Below are 15,971 nucleotides of genomic sequence, written 5' to 3'. Positions count from 1 at the left end.
ATAATAATAATAATAATAATAATAATAATAATAATAATAACTATTATTATTATTATTATTTGTAGTTTCTTAATTCACAATGAAATAAATATTGAGTAAAAAAAACATATAAAGTTGATATACTTTCCCCATTTCTTATTTTAGGCAAACATCAAATTTTTATATTTATTAAATAATTGATGTATCTGATCTATATATTAATCAGATATATTAGTTATTCAATTAATCTTAAAAGTCTCACTTCAAAAAGTTATAATTTATTTATATTATTTAAATAATTTTAAAATTTAATAAGTACAACATAAATATTATTAAAATCACTAGATTGTCACTAGATTGTCAAATCCCAATCGTCTTAAAACGTGCAATTGTTGAAACTGTATAGGAAGCCTGAAATTTTAGGAATCATCATTTTTTAATAAAAATGTTTGTGATAGCCTAGGTCCCAAAATCATTGATAACATTGTTTAAAGAAATTGGGACAAACCAAAACTTAGACACCACATTGGCAGATTAATGATCCTTAGACTTTGGATTAGGGTTAGTAATCCTATCTAGTTTTTGTTGTTTTCTTGTTGGATTGGATCTAATAGGATCACCTTGCTTTGTATTGTGTTTTTGACTTTGAAATAAATCTTCATTTGCATCCAAAACAAAATAATCTTAATGATAATAATAATAAAATCACTATTATTATTAATATTATTTGCAGTTTCTACATTCACAATGAAATATCGATTCAATAAAAAAAAGTAGTTGATATACTTTTTCCATTTTTTATTTTAAACAAATTTTAAATTTTTATATGTATTAAATAATGATGTATTTGATCGATACATAAATCAGATACATTAGTTATTATATGAATATAAAAAGTCAAATTCAGAATATAATAAAGAACAGATGGAATACATCTATTATTATTACTTTTTTTTTAAATTTAGAAATTCATTATATTAGATAAACAATTTTAAAATTTAAAAGGTACAACATAAAAAATATAAAAATAATATGATTCTCAAATAAATTTTATAAGAAATAAGATGTTGAATCTAAAAAAGTATGAAATGAATAAGAAGTAAACAAAAAAATATAAAATTTATATATTGTCTGCATTTCTTATTTTAAGCAAATTTTATCTTGCTATATTGATTGAATAATCGATGGAACTTATCTATATATAAATCATATATATTAGTTATTTAATGAATCTAAAAAGTCTAAATTTAGTTATAACAAGGAATACATTTATTATTTTAATATTTTCTAAAAAGTTATAATTTTAATTATATTAGATAAATAATTTAAAATTTAATAGGTAGATTATAGAAATTATTAAAACACATGATTGTCAAATAAATTGTAAATAAATTTAACAAGACTTAAGATGGTAAGTCTAAAATAAATACTGAAATCGTTTCACTTTATCAATGCTTAATTAAAAAAAATACAATAAATAATATTTTAAATATTTTTTCAAATCATTTTAATCTAAGATTTAGTATATATTAAATACAATTTCTCTTTTCTAGAAAATGAGGCCATAGGATATAGCTTCGTTGAATTTCTTTAGAATGGATTATCTTATAAACTTTCAATTGGAATTTACTTACAAATTTTATAATATTAATGATTATAAATATTTTCTTTAGATTATGGATTACTAAATTGAAGATATTTATTTAATATATTGCATTACATATTATTATTATTACTACTATTAATATTATTATTATTATTATTATTATTATTATTATTATTATTTAGATAATTTTATTAATAATCATCATAATATTAAAAATAATAATAATCACTATTAAAATTATAATTATTAATATTATTTGTAGTTTCTAAATTCACAGTGAAATAAATGTCATGTCAACAAAAAATATAAAGTTGATATACTCTGTCCATTATTATTTTAAGAAAACTTCAAATTTTCATTTTTATAAAATAATTGATGTATCTCATCTATATATAAATCAGATACATTAGTTGTTATATAAATATAAAAAGTCAAAGTTTGATTATAATAAAAAATAGATAAAATAAATTTATTATTTTAATAATTTTAAAATTTTAAAATTTCATTTATATTATATAAATAATTTTAAAATTTAAAAGGTACAAACATAAAAATTATTTATATCACATGATTGTCAAATAAATTTTAAATAAATTTCATTAGACTTAAGATGTTGAATCTAAAAATATAAATATGAAACAAATATGAATTAGATGCAATAGTTATTCAATGATTCTAAAAGTCAAAATTTGGTTATAACAAAGAAAGGAGGAAGTACATTTATTATTTTAATCATTTTTCAAAAGTTTTAATTTTATTTATCTTAGATAAATAATGTTAAAATTTAATTATTTCTCCAAATTGTGAATAAATTTAATAAGACTTAAAATAGTGAATCTAAAAAAATATCTGAAAACTATTTCACTTTTATCCATATTTAATTAAAAAATGCAATGAATAAGATTTGTAATATTTGTTCAAAATATTTTTCTCTAAGATTTAATTCGTACATACAAAATTGATATATTATATACCGTTTTTCTTTTCTATAAAATGAGGCCGCTTCGGATATAGTATGGTCAGATAGAGTTTAAATTCAAATTTATTAACAAATTTTAAAATATTACTGATTATTAATAATTTCTTTAGATTATGGATTACATGATTCAAGATATTTATTTAATTTATTCAATTACATTTAATTATTATTATTAGTATTTTAATAATAATAATTATTATTATTATTCAGGTAAATTTATTCAAAATAATGATAATCTTAATTACAATAGTAATAATAATTATCACTATTATTATTATTATTGTTATTATTATTATTATTATTATTATTATTTGTAGTTTTTAAATTCTTAATGAAACAAATATTGAGTCAACAAAAAATATAAAAAGTTGATGTACATCCTCCATTTATTATTTTAATCAAACATCAAATTTTTATATTTATTAAATAATTGATGTATTTGATCTATAAATTAATCAGATACATTAGTTATTCAATTAATCTAAAAAGTCATATTTCAAAAAGTTATAATTTTATTTATATTATATAAATAATTTTAAAATTTAATAGGTACAACATAAGTATTATTAAAATCACTAGATTGTCAAATTGCAGGAGTCTTAAAGATTATAAATAAATAATATCTTATTTTATTATTAACAAGTTTATTATTTAAAATCATCAAGTTATAAACAATTAATGGTTATACAATATACTGAATAGATTAATTGAATTTGTTTAATCATTTATTTAAATTTAATATCATTTTAATTGTAATTTTTAAACTCAAAATTATGTGTTCAATTTTATATGGGAAGCATATGTTAGTATTAGTATAAATACGTATAAATAATTGAACAAGTATTACATAAAAATCAATTAAAAGTAAAGTCTATAAAGTCATGACATTATTCTTGGTGGTAGTTCTTAGCTTTTGCATAGCACGTAGCAATGTTGATGCAAGAATTGGAACTCTATCAAATGAGACAAGTTATTTTACTACATCTGATATCGTTAGGGTATTGTTTATTATTTATTTTTCTTTGTTATAATTTGTTTTACATATGTTTACATGATTGTAATTTTTCTCAATATATCCAGCACGATGTGGACATTGATTTTGATTGTATTGATATCCACAAGCAACCTTCTCTAAATCATCCTTTATTAAAAAATCATAAAATCCAGGTATAAAAAGTTTAAATCCTTAGATTTAATAAGATTACCTGATTTATTTTGCATTTTATTATTCATAATTTGAAATATAAATCCTTGTTTTGTTTCCATTTCATTCCCAAATAGCTTTATCCAACTTTTACAAGAAACATTGTGCCAATAAGGCCATCTTATGATGGTAAAATCATTGAAAGATGTCCAATAGGAAAAGTTCCCATTCACCGGAAAACAAAAAGACATCAAATTGAAGGTTTTCAGTCAAATTCACATGAGTATCATGTAAGTGGACTCTCCTAATCATATCATGCAGTGTAAGGTTATAACTTATATAATAAATTTAAGCTATCATAATATATTTATTGAGAATTAAGTATCAATAAGAATTAAAAATAATTTCTTACAACTACAAATATATTGTGTAATTTAAATTAAAATTTTGAAAAATAAGTTGATGCACTGGGGTCTACACCACTATTTTTAGTATTTAAGAATTTTCTAATTTGAAATATTATATAATTTAAATATTATATTTGTTATTATTTTTTAGTCGATTAGCCTCGATACAAATCAAACTATGACATTTCATGGAGGATATGCATACGTTGGTGGATATAATTTACAACTTACAGGAAAACAATATAGTTTATCTGGAATCTGGGTTGAGAGTGGTCCACCATCTAATTTAAATAGCATATTTGTTGGCCATGGGGTAAGTTATTTTTAAGATTTCAAACGTGTATTTTTGGTTTATTTTTTATGTGTCAATAAAACTTTTTTAATAAACTATTTGTATCAATTTTTTTCATATACAAGGTTATGCCAAACTTATATGGAGATAGTCAACTTCACATAACAACACGTTGGGCGGTATTATTATAAATTTAATGTTCCTAATCATTTTTAAATATTCTTAATAAAATGTCTATTAAATTTATTAAACAAAAATAATTTTAATATTGTTTTGCTCAATTTGATACAAACGTGCAGGCAGGTGGATCGGGATGTTACAATATTCACTGTTATGGGTTCGTGCAAGTCAAAAGTGATCCATATCTTGGAATGGTCCTATCGCCTACTTCTATTATTGGATCGTTTCATAAATTGGCTCTATGTACCACAATCAAACAGGTAATTTTCATTTGAAAACAATCATAATATATATCTTATTATCTTTTAATTGCTTAAATATTTGTAGGATAAAGTAACAGGTCATTGGTGGTTATGTATACACCCAAAGCCAGTATGTTTTGGATATTGGCCAAAAGAATTATTCTCTCACTTAAGGTCAGGAGCATCTATCATTAGATATGGCGGTGAAACTTATACTCCGCCTGGAATGGTTAGTCCTCCAATGGGTAGTGGAAGATTGCCACAAGAAAAATACAAAAACTCGGGTTTCATGGAAAGGGTTGAGATAATTAATTCAGAATATAATCAAATTGATATAAATCCTAGAAGTATGAAGATAAACAAAAATGTTAATTTAAGTTGTTATGACTTACTATATCGTGGTTTTGAAGGAGGCTCTGCTCGTCATTCTTTTCTGTATGGTGGGCCTGGTGGAAGGTCATGTTAATGATTGTATCCTAGAAGAATGTTATTTAAAGGATTAATAAAATCTTAATAAATAAAGGAAGTTATTGCTCCCTTGTGTTTTATATTGCTCCTAGATATATAAGCTTACTTGTTATAATGGTCTATAAGCTCTAAAAATAACTTGAAAGCTTAGATGAATAAAACTTAAGATGATGAATCTAAAAAAAATATATACGAAATTGTATGATTTTTATCAACATTTGATTTTTAATATACAATGAATAATAATTCTAATATTTGTTCAAAAGCAACTTAATTCAAATAATAATAATAATAATAATAATAATAATAATAATAATAATAATAATAATAATAATAATAATATATGATGGCATGCATATGGTGTGGTCCATGGGATACATCGACCTGAAATTAGGAGTATAAAGAGTATCAAAGTGGAAAAAGGACTTTAATCCTTACATAAAGTGACACACATACACACAAATTTAGATTAGACTTATAGAACTAGTGCAAATTGAAATTGCGAGTGCAACCACGACCTCATTTTCATTGGAAGAAAACACCAAAGCATATACTATTGGTGGAAAGAGATGATTACACTTTCAAAGTGGATACAATGTATGAAAAATTACCGGGGTTTTGCAATCATTGTTGGTTGGGTATAACAATTGATAATGAAATTGGATACTTTAGGTAGGTGAAAGAAAAAGAGAGGACAATGACGGTAAAAAAAAATGCAATAAAAGTTCTAAGGAACCTGGTCGAACACTACCTTCACAAGTCACACAACAACACACTACGCCAAAAACTGGAATAGACAGCGCCCCTTAGAGGGCGCTTTATTACAAAAGCACACTCTAAAGTGAAGAGAAAAAATAAGGAGCATACTATTGGAATAGACAGCGCACTTTAGAGGGCGCTTTTGTAACAAAGCGCACTCTAAAGTGAAGCGAAAAAATAATGAGGAAATGGAGGGACACCAATAGAGGATGCTTTATTGAAAGCGCCCTCTAAGGGTAACCTTAGAGGGCGCTTCTAAAAAAGCGCTCTCTATGTCCATGTACATTTCCAGTTTATAAGGCGCTTTTGGAAAGCCTTAGAGAGCGCTTTTAGAAGCGCCCTCTTAGGCCCCCTTTAGAGGGCGCTTTTGTAACAAAGCGCCCTCTAAAGTGAAGCCAAAAAAAAAATGGAGGGACAACAATAGAGGGCGCTTTTGTGAAAGCGCCCTCTAAGGTTACCCTTAGAGGGCGCTTTTGAAAAAGCGCTCTCTAAGTCCATGTACATTTCCAGTTTAGAAGGCGCTTTTGGAAAGCCTTAGAGAGCGCTTTCAGAAGCGCCCTCTTAGGCCCCCTTTAGAGGGCGCTTTTTTTAAAAAAGCGCCCTCTAAGGTCCCCTTTAGTAAACATTAAAATTATAACATATACTGCATGTCTCTTTATTTTCCCTCTCTATAAGTTATTTCGTTTACGTAACTGGGTTTTCTCTTAACTGCGATTACTCTCTACTGCGATTACTCTCGTCCTCCGTTCGTTCTCCCTCCCTCACCGTCATCGTCGCCGTTCGTTCTCCCTCCCTCACCGTTCACGTTCACTGCGTTAACCTCTTCCACCGTCACTGTTCACTTTCTTCTCCATCGTTACCGTCACCTTTAAGGTATTTCTCTTCTCCATCGTTACCGTTCACTTTCTTCATGTGTTTGATTAGGGCATTTTCTAAACTTAGTTTTTCATTTTGTGCATTATGTTGATTAATGTTGTTTAGGGCAAACTGAGTTTTTTATTTCTGATTGAAAACTGATATATTTGAAGTGTGTTTGAGCTTGTGCTTGGAAGTTTGATGATTATGGATGCAAGTTTGTTCATGTTCCAAACACCATAAGTTTGCATTGGTCTTTTGCATGCAGTAGGTGTGTGTGAGGTTGTATTCAATAATGATAAAAAAAAAAGAGTTTAGATTGTTGTAACATGAGAGAAATGGAAGGTATATGAATGTGTTCACGTATTGAATCATTGTCTTACTTGGGTCTTATTGAATCATTTCTATATTACAAATAAAATGGCTAACCAAGACGATACCCATGCCGCGAATGAATCACGTAATAATGTTGAAAAAGAAATCAAACGAGGATTGACTGTTATGAAGTCAATCATTCGTGCAAGAGACAAGGGTGTAAAATTTGAAGTACATTGGAGTGCTGAAGACCAACTAATTGAGCCTAACGGTTCAATGTTGGCAAGTTACATTGGTTTCCTTGTTCGCCAACATATTCCGATTACATGTGATAATTGGAGAAGTCCGGACTTGAAGGTTGGCAAGGAAAAAATATGGTCGGAGATACAGGTACTTACCATATATTGTTATATGTTTTTTTTGTTGACTATTTGTTAACCATATATTGTTATAATATTACTTTATAATAACACACTCCATTTGTATGTTTTTTAGAGATCCTTTCACATCTATGAAAGCCGGCAAAAATATTGTATTCAATTGGCCGGAAAAAGACTCCGAGGATTTCGATCCTTTTTGTGCAACAAATTTCTCAAGGATGAGGAAGGAAAATTTGTTGAAGGAGAACGGCCAATGAAGTATGCCGAGATTATTTCAGCCGATGAATGGGATAACTTTGTCGCCAAACGAAGAAACGAAAAATTCCATGTAATGTCTATTAATTATGGTATTATACAATTGTTAAGTTACTTGGTTCTAATATGCCTTAAACTTTTTTATCCAGGAAGTAAGCGACATAAATAGGAAAAGGGCATCAAAACCCGCGTATCCGTAAAAAAAAGGGCGTACGGGTTATGCACGGTTACAACAAAGAATTGTGAGTATATTCAAATGCTATGAGCTTATACATTGTCACAATATGTTATAATTGATGATCTTATAATCTAATTCAATGTGTAGCTAGCCGAGGAGAAAAGTGACGCAACATCTCTTCCGGAGCACGTATTATGGAAGGCTGCTCGGGTTGGGAAGGATGGGGCTGTCGTTGAAGCGGTCCAAAATGTTTATGACGAATGTGTAAGTATATGTAACATTATTTCTTTAATTATATCGAAAATTTTGTTAGACATATAATTCATTTTTAATCTCCTCTAATAATATTTCAGGAGACTTTATCCCAAACCGTACCTTCAACCGAGGTCCAGGATTGCAGGAGCGTACTTAGTCGAGTACTAAATGTTCCTGAGTATTCCGGTCGTGTGAGAGGTAAGGGTTTTGGTGTGACTCTGTCGTCATTTTATAAAAAAACAAAAACAAAAAATCCTACCAACAAAGAGGTGATGGAGACCTTGGCGGAGTTAAGGGCACAAGTACTTCAACTGCAAAACGAGAATGCAAGGTATAGAGAGGAAAGGTGCGCTTCCGAGGCAAAAGATACTAGTGACCGAGCTAGTATCAATCATCAACCGAAATTTCCCGAGGTAATTATATATGTTATTATGAAATTAAAATAGCACTTTTTTACTTGACACATATACAAGTTAACAATAACATTTATTATTGGTTTAGGGCATTTCACCTTGTCAGCTGTATCTATCGTCACCAACTTATCGCATGGTTGGCAAGGGAAAAGTGCACAATATTTCGGGTGAATTACTTCACCATAATCCCCTCCCGGTGGGATTTATGAAAGTTTCGGTTGACCTCGTATTAGATACGGACGCCCGTCTACCATTACCCGACGTTGTTTCAGAGACAACGTTGATGCGAGATGCAGTCGGATCCTTTGTTGGTTGGCCGTCAGATCTAATTTTCCCTGATGCCGAGGTATATATATTCTAAATGATTATGAATATTTAGTATTCACATTTCAATTCAGCTACAATTATGATATTTAATCAATCCTTATTACATGGTAATGTTAGACTCCTACAAGACCCACCCCTAAAGCTGGTAAAGGGATTTCAAGACGCATCGAGTCGGTTGCATCTCAAAAAGAGGTACAAATATATATACCCATTGAATTATATACACAACGATTCTTTTGCATCACAAAAAGTAATGATTTATTTTATATGAATTTTTAGGTTCCCGGTCGAAAGTTGAAAAGCGATGGTAAGGATATTCCAACGAAGGATATTCCAACGAAGGATATTCCAACGAAGGATATTCCAACGAAGGCCGGGACAAAATCTCAAATTATGATGCGTCTTGAGAAAATGGTGGAAGAGTCCGATATTATGGACGGGTCCATTCGTAGTATAGATTTTGATGAAGGTGTTTTCGGAAAAGCTCATTTCGAAATAATTGGAAAGGAGGACATGCAACAACTTTTTGAGCACGACGAATTGGGCATCGCTATCATTCATACATACATATGGTACTCCGATCAATCTATAATTTACTTAGTTGAACGATTTATTTACACATTTCAATGAGTAGTCTAATATTTATTATGTTTCTATTTAAGGTATATGTATGACAAATTGATGCGGGGAACTGAATTGTGTAACCGTTTCAACTTTATTGCTGCTTCCCGTGTCAACGCAACGTTAATATCGAAAAATCCAACATCCGTAAAGAATGATCTAGTCGATAGATTCATCGCGGCCGGCGATAATACTACACGCAGTTTGTATTTTTTACCGTTTAATTCTGGCAACGGGTTAGATTTTCTTTCTAATAATTTCATTCTAATCTATGTATATCTTTTACGTAGAAAATTTTCATTCATCTAAATTTTTGTTTTATTTTACAGTGGTCACTGGGTGTTGGTTGCTATGGATCTTTCGAGACTAATAGTGTATTATCTCGATTCGTTATCGGGTGATTGGAGTAAATATCCGGGTTTGAAGAAGACGGTTAACACGTAAGTGAAATTCCCCTAAATATTCGTGTGTATTTCTATATTTAATTATGTCTGTCAGATTGATCTCAATATACGTTTTTATTTTGTTAGGGCAATAATAAAATTTAGATCGAAAAAGAATTACCGCATTAGGAAGGACATTACCTGGGTCAGAGTTCAGGTATATATTAAGTATCTTATTTTTGCTTATAATAGTGTTTGTTTTTTTGCTTATAATAGTGTTTGTAAGAAATTAACTATATATATATTGTTTGTTTTTCTGTGTAGTGTCCTCAGCAAAATAATTCGGTCGATTGCGGATTTTTTGTATTGAGATTTATGAGAGATATCATTGCGTTGAATCGTATAGACATCCCAAAAATGGTATGGAATAATAACTTAGGGTTTATTTTAATATTATCGGATAACTCATCTAATTTGTTACTAAATCATGAATATGTTTTATTCTCTTAATTGTAGTACTTTGAGGAATACAAATCTTACTCAAGAGCTCATTTGGATGAAATGAAGGATGAATTGTGTCAATTCATTGTTGATCAAAGAATCATATAGCTAGGTTGTATATTGTTGTACATATATGTATGGAATGTTGTTGTTGTATGTTGTTGTTGTATATATGTTGTATATTGTTGTTGTACTTTTACTAAATCATGAATATGTTGTTGTATATTGTTGATCAAAGAATCATATATTAATGTTGTATATATGGAGGATTAATGTTGTATATAAATGGATTCATGTTGTATATATCAATGGATTAATGGTGTATAACATTGGATTAAAGGATGAAATCAATATGAATTTTACACTTTTGCAGCATGCGAACAGGTTACCAATTAAATATCCACTGTTTTTTAAACAAATTTTTTTAAAATAACTAACACTTTAGAGGGCGCTTTCTGTAGGAAGCGCCCTCTAAACACTTTACATTGAGAACTTTAGAGGGCGCTTTGTCCAGAAAGCGCCCTCTAAACACTTTACATTGACAACTTTAGAGGGCGCTTTCTGCAGAAAGCGCCCTCTAAAGTGTTAGTTATTTTAAAAAAATAAGCGCCCTCTGAACACTTTACATTGACAACTTTAGAGGGCGCTTTTTCCAGAAAGCGCCCTCTAAACACTTTACATTGACAACTTTAGAGGGCGCTTTTTCCAGAAAGCACCCTCTAAGGTGTCCCTTTATGGACCACTCCAGAGGGCGCTTTTTTTCATAAAGCGCACTATAATGTGGCCCTTTAGACAGCGCTTTCTCCAGGAAAACAAAGCACTGTCTTTACCTATGCCAGCGCCACTTTAGAGGGCGCTTAAAAGCGCTGTTATAGGCCAAAATAAGCGCCCTCTTTTCCCTTATTTGGCGTAGTGACAGTTCAAAATTTGAAGGATACAACTAATGACAATGCTTATTATGACGATGAAACCTCAAAATCTGCTAACATAATATAAACCTCACCAACCCAGCACATTCTGGCCCACAAAACCCCAGATCTCAACTAACAATCAGTTGCAATTTATCAACTACCCAACCCCAAAACGGGGCTACACTTTCGAAAACTTTGGAATCTAAAATTTTATATCTGATTAAAGGGGGGGGGGGAGAAGAAATCATGCAACATCCCCATCATTGCTAGCTACATCTCAGGCGTCGATTAAGGAGAACATTCTGAATATGACCATTGAGGAGGAGAAAATAAATACACTGTTGGGGAATGGTCGAGATTTATTGTTGACTCTGGAAGAGAACATGAGTGGTTGTCATTTGATAGAGCAATAAAGCAGTTCAACTCATGTTCTAGCAATCTCAGTATAAAAATAGAATGAACCGCATAACACTCCAACCATTGTAACTCATGCCGAGGAGTTTTCTTTAACTTTGTAACAATCAATAACAAAACAGATATAGTCTAAAATCATGCCGACCTTGATTTCAAATTATTTCGAAGAAGCATGTATAACTCGTTTACCACACGCGAATACATAACTAGTGACTAATAAAAGAAATGTACCTTGAATGCTTTAGATGTTATTCAAGTGGATACTCGAAAATACATGAAAGTGGGACTAAAGTATAATGGATCATATTCTACATGTTCAAGGCCAAGGAGCATGAAAGGGAAATTGAAGACTCTTTTGGCCGATCATTTCTCCCTTATCCGACCACCATGAAACAAGAATTCTTTAAGTTCAGGCGTGTGTACTGGATAATAAATCGATTTTTAGAAATTTCTCCTGACCACTGGACTATCGTGTATCCAACTATAGGATATTCATGCCTTGACCTAATCCAATGGTCCTTCGTATTTGACATTTGAAATATAGTGAGGTCGTTATTCCTTTTCCATATATATATATATATATATATATATATATATATATATATATATATATATATATATATATATATATATATGGGTTAGGATAAAAATGAAATTAATGTGTCAAACTTAGAAACATGACACCTCTGATAACTCTTCACCCTATCTTCGTATAACAAAAGTCACAATTGGATCAAAAGATATTATTATATAGATCACGCCTATAAAATTTCACATCAATCAAAAGTCATTTGATATGTTAAAGAGAATGATGAAAATTAACAATTTTCATAAAGTTTTGTCAGACACTCATTTTTATGTATCTTGTTAAAATGTCAAATGATTTTGGATTGATATTAAATTTTATAGGCTTGATCTATATGATAATATCTTTTAATCCAACACTGAATTTTGTTATACGAATATGCGGCAAAGAGTTATCAGAGGTGTCATGTTACTATGTTTGACACCTTGATGTCATTTGATTCTAACTAACTAACTAACTAACTAACTAACTAACTAACTAACTAACTAACTATATATATATATATATATATATATATATATATATATATATATATATATATCCTAGAAAATTAGTTGATCAACCGAGGTATGAGATCGACGAAACCTACCCGTGCACCCGAGCTCTTTAAAATCGAATTGGAATAACAACCGAGTATTTTTCATATAGTTTAAGTGGTTGTTACATATTCTCTTACCATTAATTTCATTTAATCGTTTCACTGTTTTTCATCAATTTATTCCATTTTCCGCATTTTATGCTTGGGTTGTGTGTTTTTACTATTTTTAGGTTCAAACAGATCCTCAAGCACGATCAGATGCAGAAACCAAGGAAAATCACACAAAATCTGAGAAGTTTTCCCATGCTCTAGTAGGCGTGTTATGGCCACCTGTAGCACCTGCTACTGGCCATAGCAGACATAACCCCCAAAACCAGTGGTCTGCCACGACCACCTATAACACCTACTACTGGCCATAGCAGACAAAAACCTCCAGCTTCAGTTGACAAGCCATGTACAGTTGCCTGCTACTGCCATCCGTAGCACCTGCTACGATTGTAGCAGGCAGGCGCGTGATTTTCATAAACTTTCCTTTTTAGGCCAAATTTTGAAATTATTGTGAATTGGGCTATTTTTAGACCGGATCTTATTATCCAAAAACATTTGATTAACTAGGAGGGACTTCTTTTCGGAATGACAAAAATACAAAAATAAATATTGAAGAACACATAAGCTTTGGGGGAATGCAAATTTACATGAACGGAAGCTCTTGAAGTTTCAATTTCATCTTAGTATCTGTAATGTCTAAATTTTGTATTTTATTTTCATTGAATATTATGAGTAGCTAAACCCCCTAATACTAGGGGGTGTCCCTGATTTGAATCTGAAATAACTATGATTTTATATTTGCAATAACAATGTTATTTTTCATAAATAATTTATTCTTTTGTTGTTCTTAATGCTTACCCTGTTGAACAAACGAGTTTGATTTACGGTTAACGATTAGGCTGGACCGCCATTGTTAATGTCATGCTTGAGATTATTCTATAGTAGATATTATCTAGGACTAGGGATACCCTATAGAAACTGAAATATTCTTGATAAATGAATGCTTAATTTCATTTGTAATTCTCTATGGACATATGCATCAGGATGGGTGATTAAAGGTTTTCTCAATAAGCATTAGGATGGAGTATTTGCAAGAATACATTCATCATGTGGGTATGCCACCTTACCAGCATAGAAGAGGTGGGCATGGACGAGCATGAGGCAGAGGCCATCAGTAGCCGTCTTTTCCAAGTTTTCAGTTCTTTTTCTACCTTCTATCAAAACCTTGGGGAGAATGTTTGGTTTAAGTGTAGGGGAGGAACTTTTATCGCTTTCTATATTTGTCTTATTTACTGCTTTCTAGTTTAATTTTTGCTTTCATTTTATTTTCTTCTGGTCGAGTCGTAACATGTGTTGTCGAGTCTTGTTTACATGATTTTGTTTCACTTGTTATTTAATTCCCTTAGATTTAACCTCAACAAAAATTTTCACTTTGATTCATTGCACACACTTGAAAGTATGTAGATTGTCACACTTTAGGCTTATTAGAAAAACTTGGGAAAGATTCAGTAACACTGATATTGTTCTGACACCCTAAACCCCCTCGTTACGTGATATCGATTTGAGTAACTATTATGCCAATACCTTAGTATCCGAGTTTTCAAAGTAGCTCCTAAGTAGTTTATAATAGCAGTCAATATCATCCTTGTGCACGCACTACATAAGTAACTGATGCAAATATGTGTATGATCTCTAAGCCAAATTGAAAAGAAATAGAAAAAAAATAAATTTGAGATAGAAAAACGAATGATAGGATATGTTCCCTCTAAGTTAGGTGGTTCTCACCCAACCACTTAGCCTAACGGAGTGGACTCTTTGATTTCGATGAGCCGAGAAAAAAAAAGAGTAAATTTAAAAGTGAGATCATTAAACACTAACAGGTTAACTTACCATGTATGAGAAGGGATAACATGCTTAATGTGATTGCCCTTGAATGAAAAGGAGTGAAAGAAAGCAAGAGATATAAGTTGAGTTATAATGGCATGATTCAGATTGGTTTGCATAAAGAGGTGTTGTACCCCCAAATTTACCCTCTTTTTTGATCTTATTGGCTTATGTTTCATCATCATATACATCCATGCATATCATTGGTTCCATGGTTATAGGATTGAGGCATCTCTCTTGTGACCTTCTTCAAGGTTTAGAATGAAGAAAAGTAACAATCAATGAAAAGGAGGTTAAACTATCCTCAAATTCATTACAACTCAAGCTAGAAGGTTTTTCTTATACCCTAATACATATCAAATGGTCCATTACTTCATCAAATGATTGAGAATTGCAAGAGAACGGAAGTTGATCACACTCTCATATTTTTTGGTCCTTGAGCTAGGAATGTTGATTATCTCAGTATGTGGCATACCCATGGACCACTTATGAATCATCTTCATCATATCATTATGCAAGACATCTTTGTTCAAGAGTTTTTCCACTTTCCCTAGAGAAATAAAGTTTGTGAAGTGGTGCACTCATCACTTGTCTTTTTGGACTAAAACTAGGGTTTGGGATAAAATCAGTTTATTTCTGATTTTTTGAGCAAAAACTTGATTCCTTGATATCCTATGTGTCCCTAAGTGTCTATGTGTAGAATATTGGCCATCAATTCCATTCATAAAAGACTCAATTGCTCAGGTGATCATTGGTTTGATTCAATTTGGGAAAAGTCAAATGGGTAGGCTAAAAAGTGAAATTTTGATTCCTTGGGTCAATATTGTGTTCCTCAAGTCAAATATGAATTATGGTGGAAATTTGATCAAGAAAAGTCAAGAGATTCATCAAATATCAAGAATTATGGAAAGTTACTTAAATTGGAAATTAGGGTTTTAGAAGCTTGCTATTTTTGGCAAGTTTAGTGTTAATGAGTGTAAGACCCCAAATTTTGATCCTAAGATGCATCATGCTATCTTATCATATGCATTGGCATTGGGATCATACCTTG

The 15,971-nt window shown here is 30.5% G+C and overlaps 1 protein-coding gene across 1 annotated transcript; it reads left to right on the top strand.

The window, feature by feature from the left end:
• Positions 1 to 3,415: 3,415 nt before the first annotated feature.
• LOC127106722 (uncharacterized) lies at positions 3,416 to 5,366 on the top strand. Its single transcript, XM_051044024.1, has 7 exons — positions 3,416 to 3,562; positions 3,645 to 3,731; positions 3,846 to 3,998; positions 4,267 to 4,428; positions 4,533 to 4,586; positions 4,707 to 4,847; positions 4,915 to 5,366. The coding sequence occupies exons 1-7, from the start codon at positions 3,446 to 3,448 to the stop codon at positions 5,293 to 5,295; spliced, it is 1,095 nt and encodes a 364-aa protein (XP_050899981.1). The 5' UTR covers positions 3,416 to 3,445; the 3' UTR covers positions 5,296 to 5,366.
• Positions 5,367 to 15,971: the final 10,605 nt, after the last annotated feature.

This window comes from Lathyrus oleraceus, chromosome 7 (assembly GCF_024323335.1).
Source record: "Lathyrus oleraceus cultivar Zhongwan6 chromosome 7, CAAS_Psat_ZW6_1.0, whole genome shotgun sequence".
NCBI lineage: Eukaryota > Viridiplantae > Streptophyta > Magnoliopsida > Fabales > Fabaceae > Lathyrus > Lathyrus oleraceus.
Note: the sequence above shows the minus strand (reverse complement) of the source record. Positions and strands in the feature narration are given on the sequence as shown.

Excerpts from the sequence above, each read along its gene's own strand:
- LOC127106722 (XM_051044024.1), top strand. The coding sequence starts at position 3,446 with ATGACATTATTCTTGGTGGTAGTTCTTAGCTTTTGCATAGCACGTAGC. Across the intron at positions 3,732-3,845 it reads TAAAAAATCATAAAATCCAG|CTTTATCCAACTTTTACAAG; the intron begins GTATAAAAAGTT and ends ATTCCCAAATAG. Across the intron at positions 4,429-4,532 it reads GCATATTTGTTGGCCATGGG|GTTATGCCAAACTTATATGG; the intron begins GTAAGTTATTTT and ends TTCATATACAAG.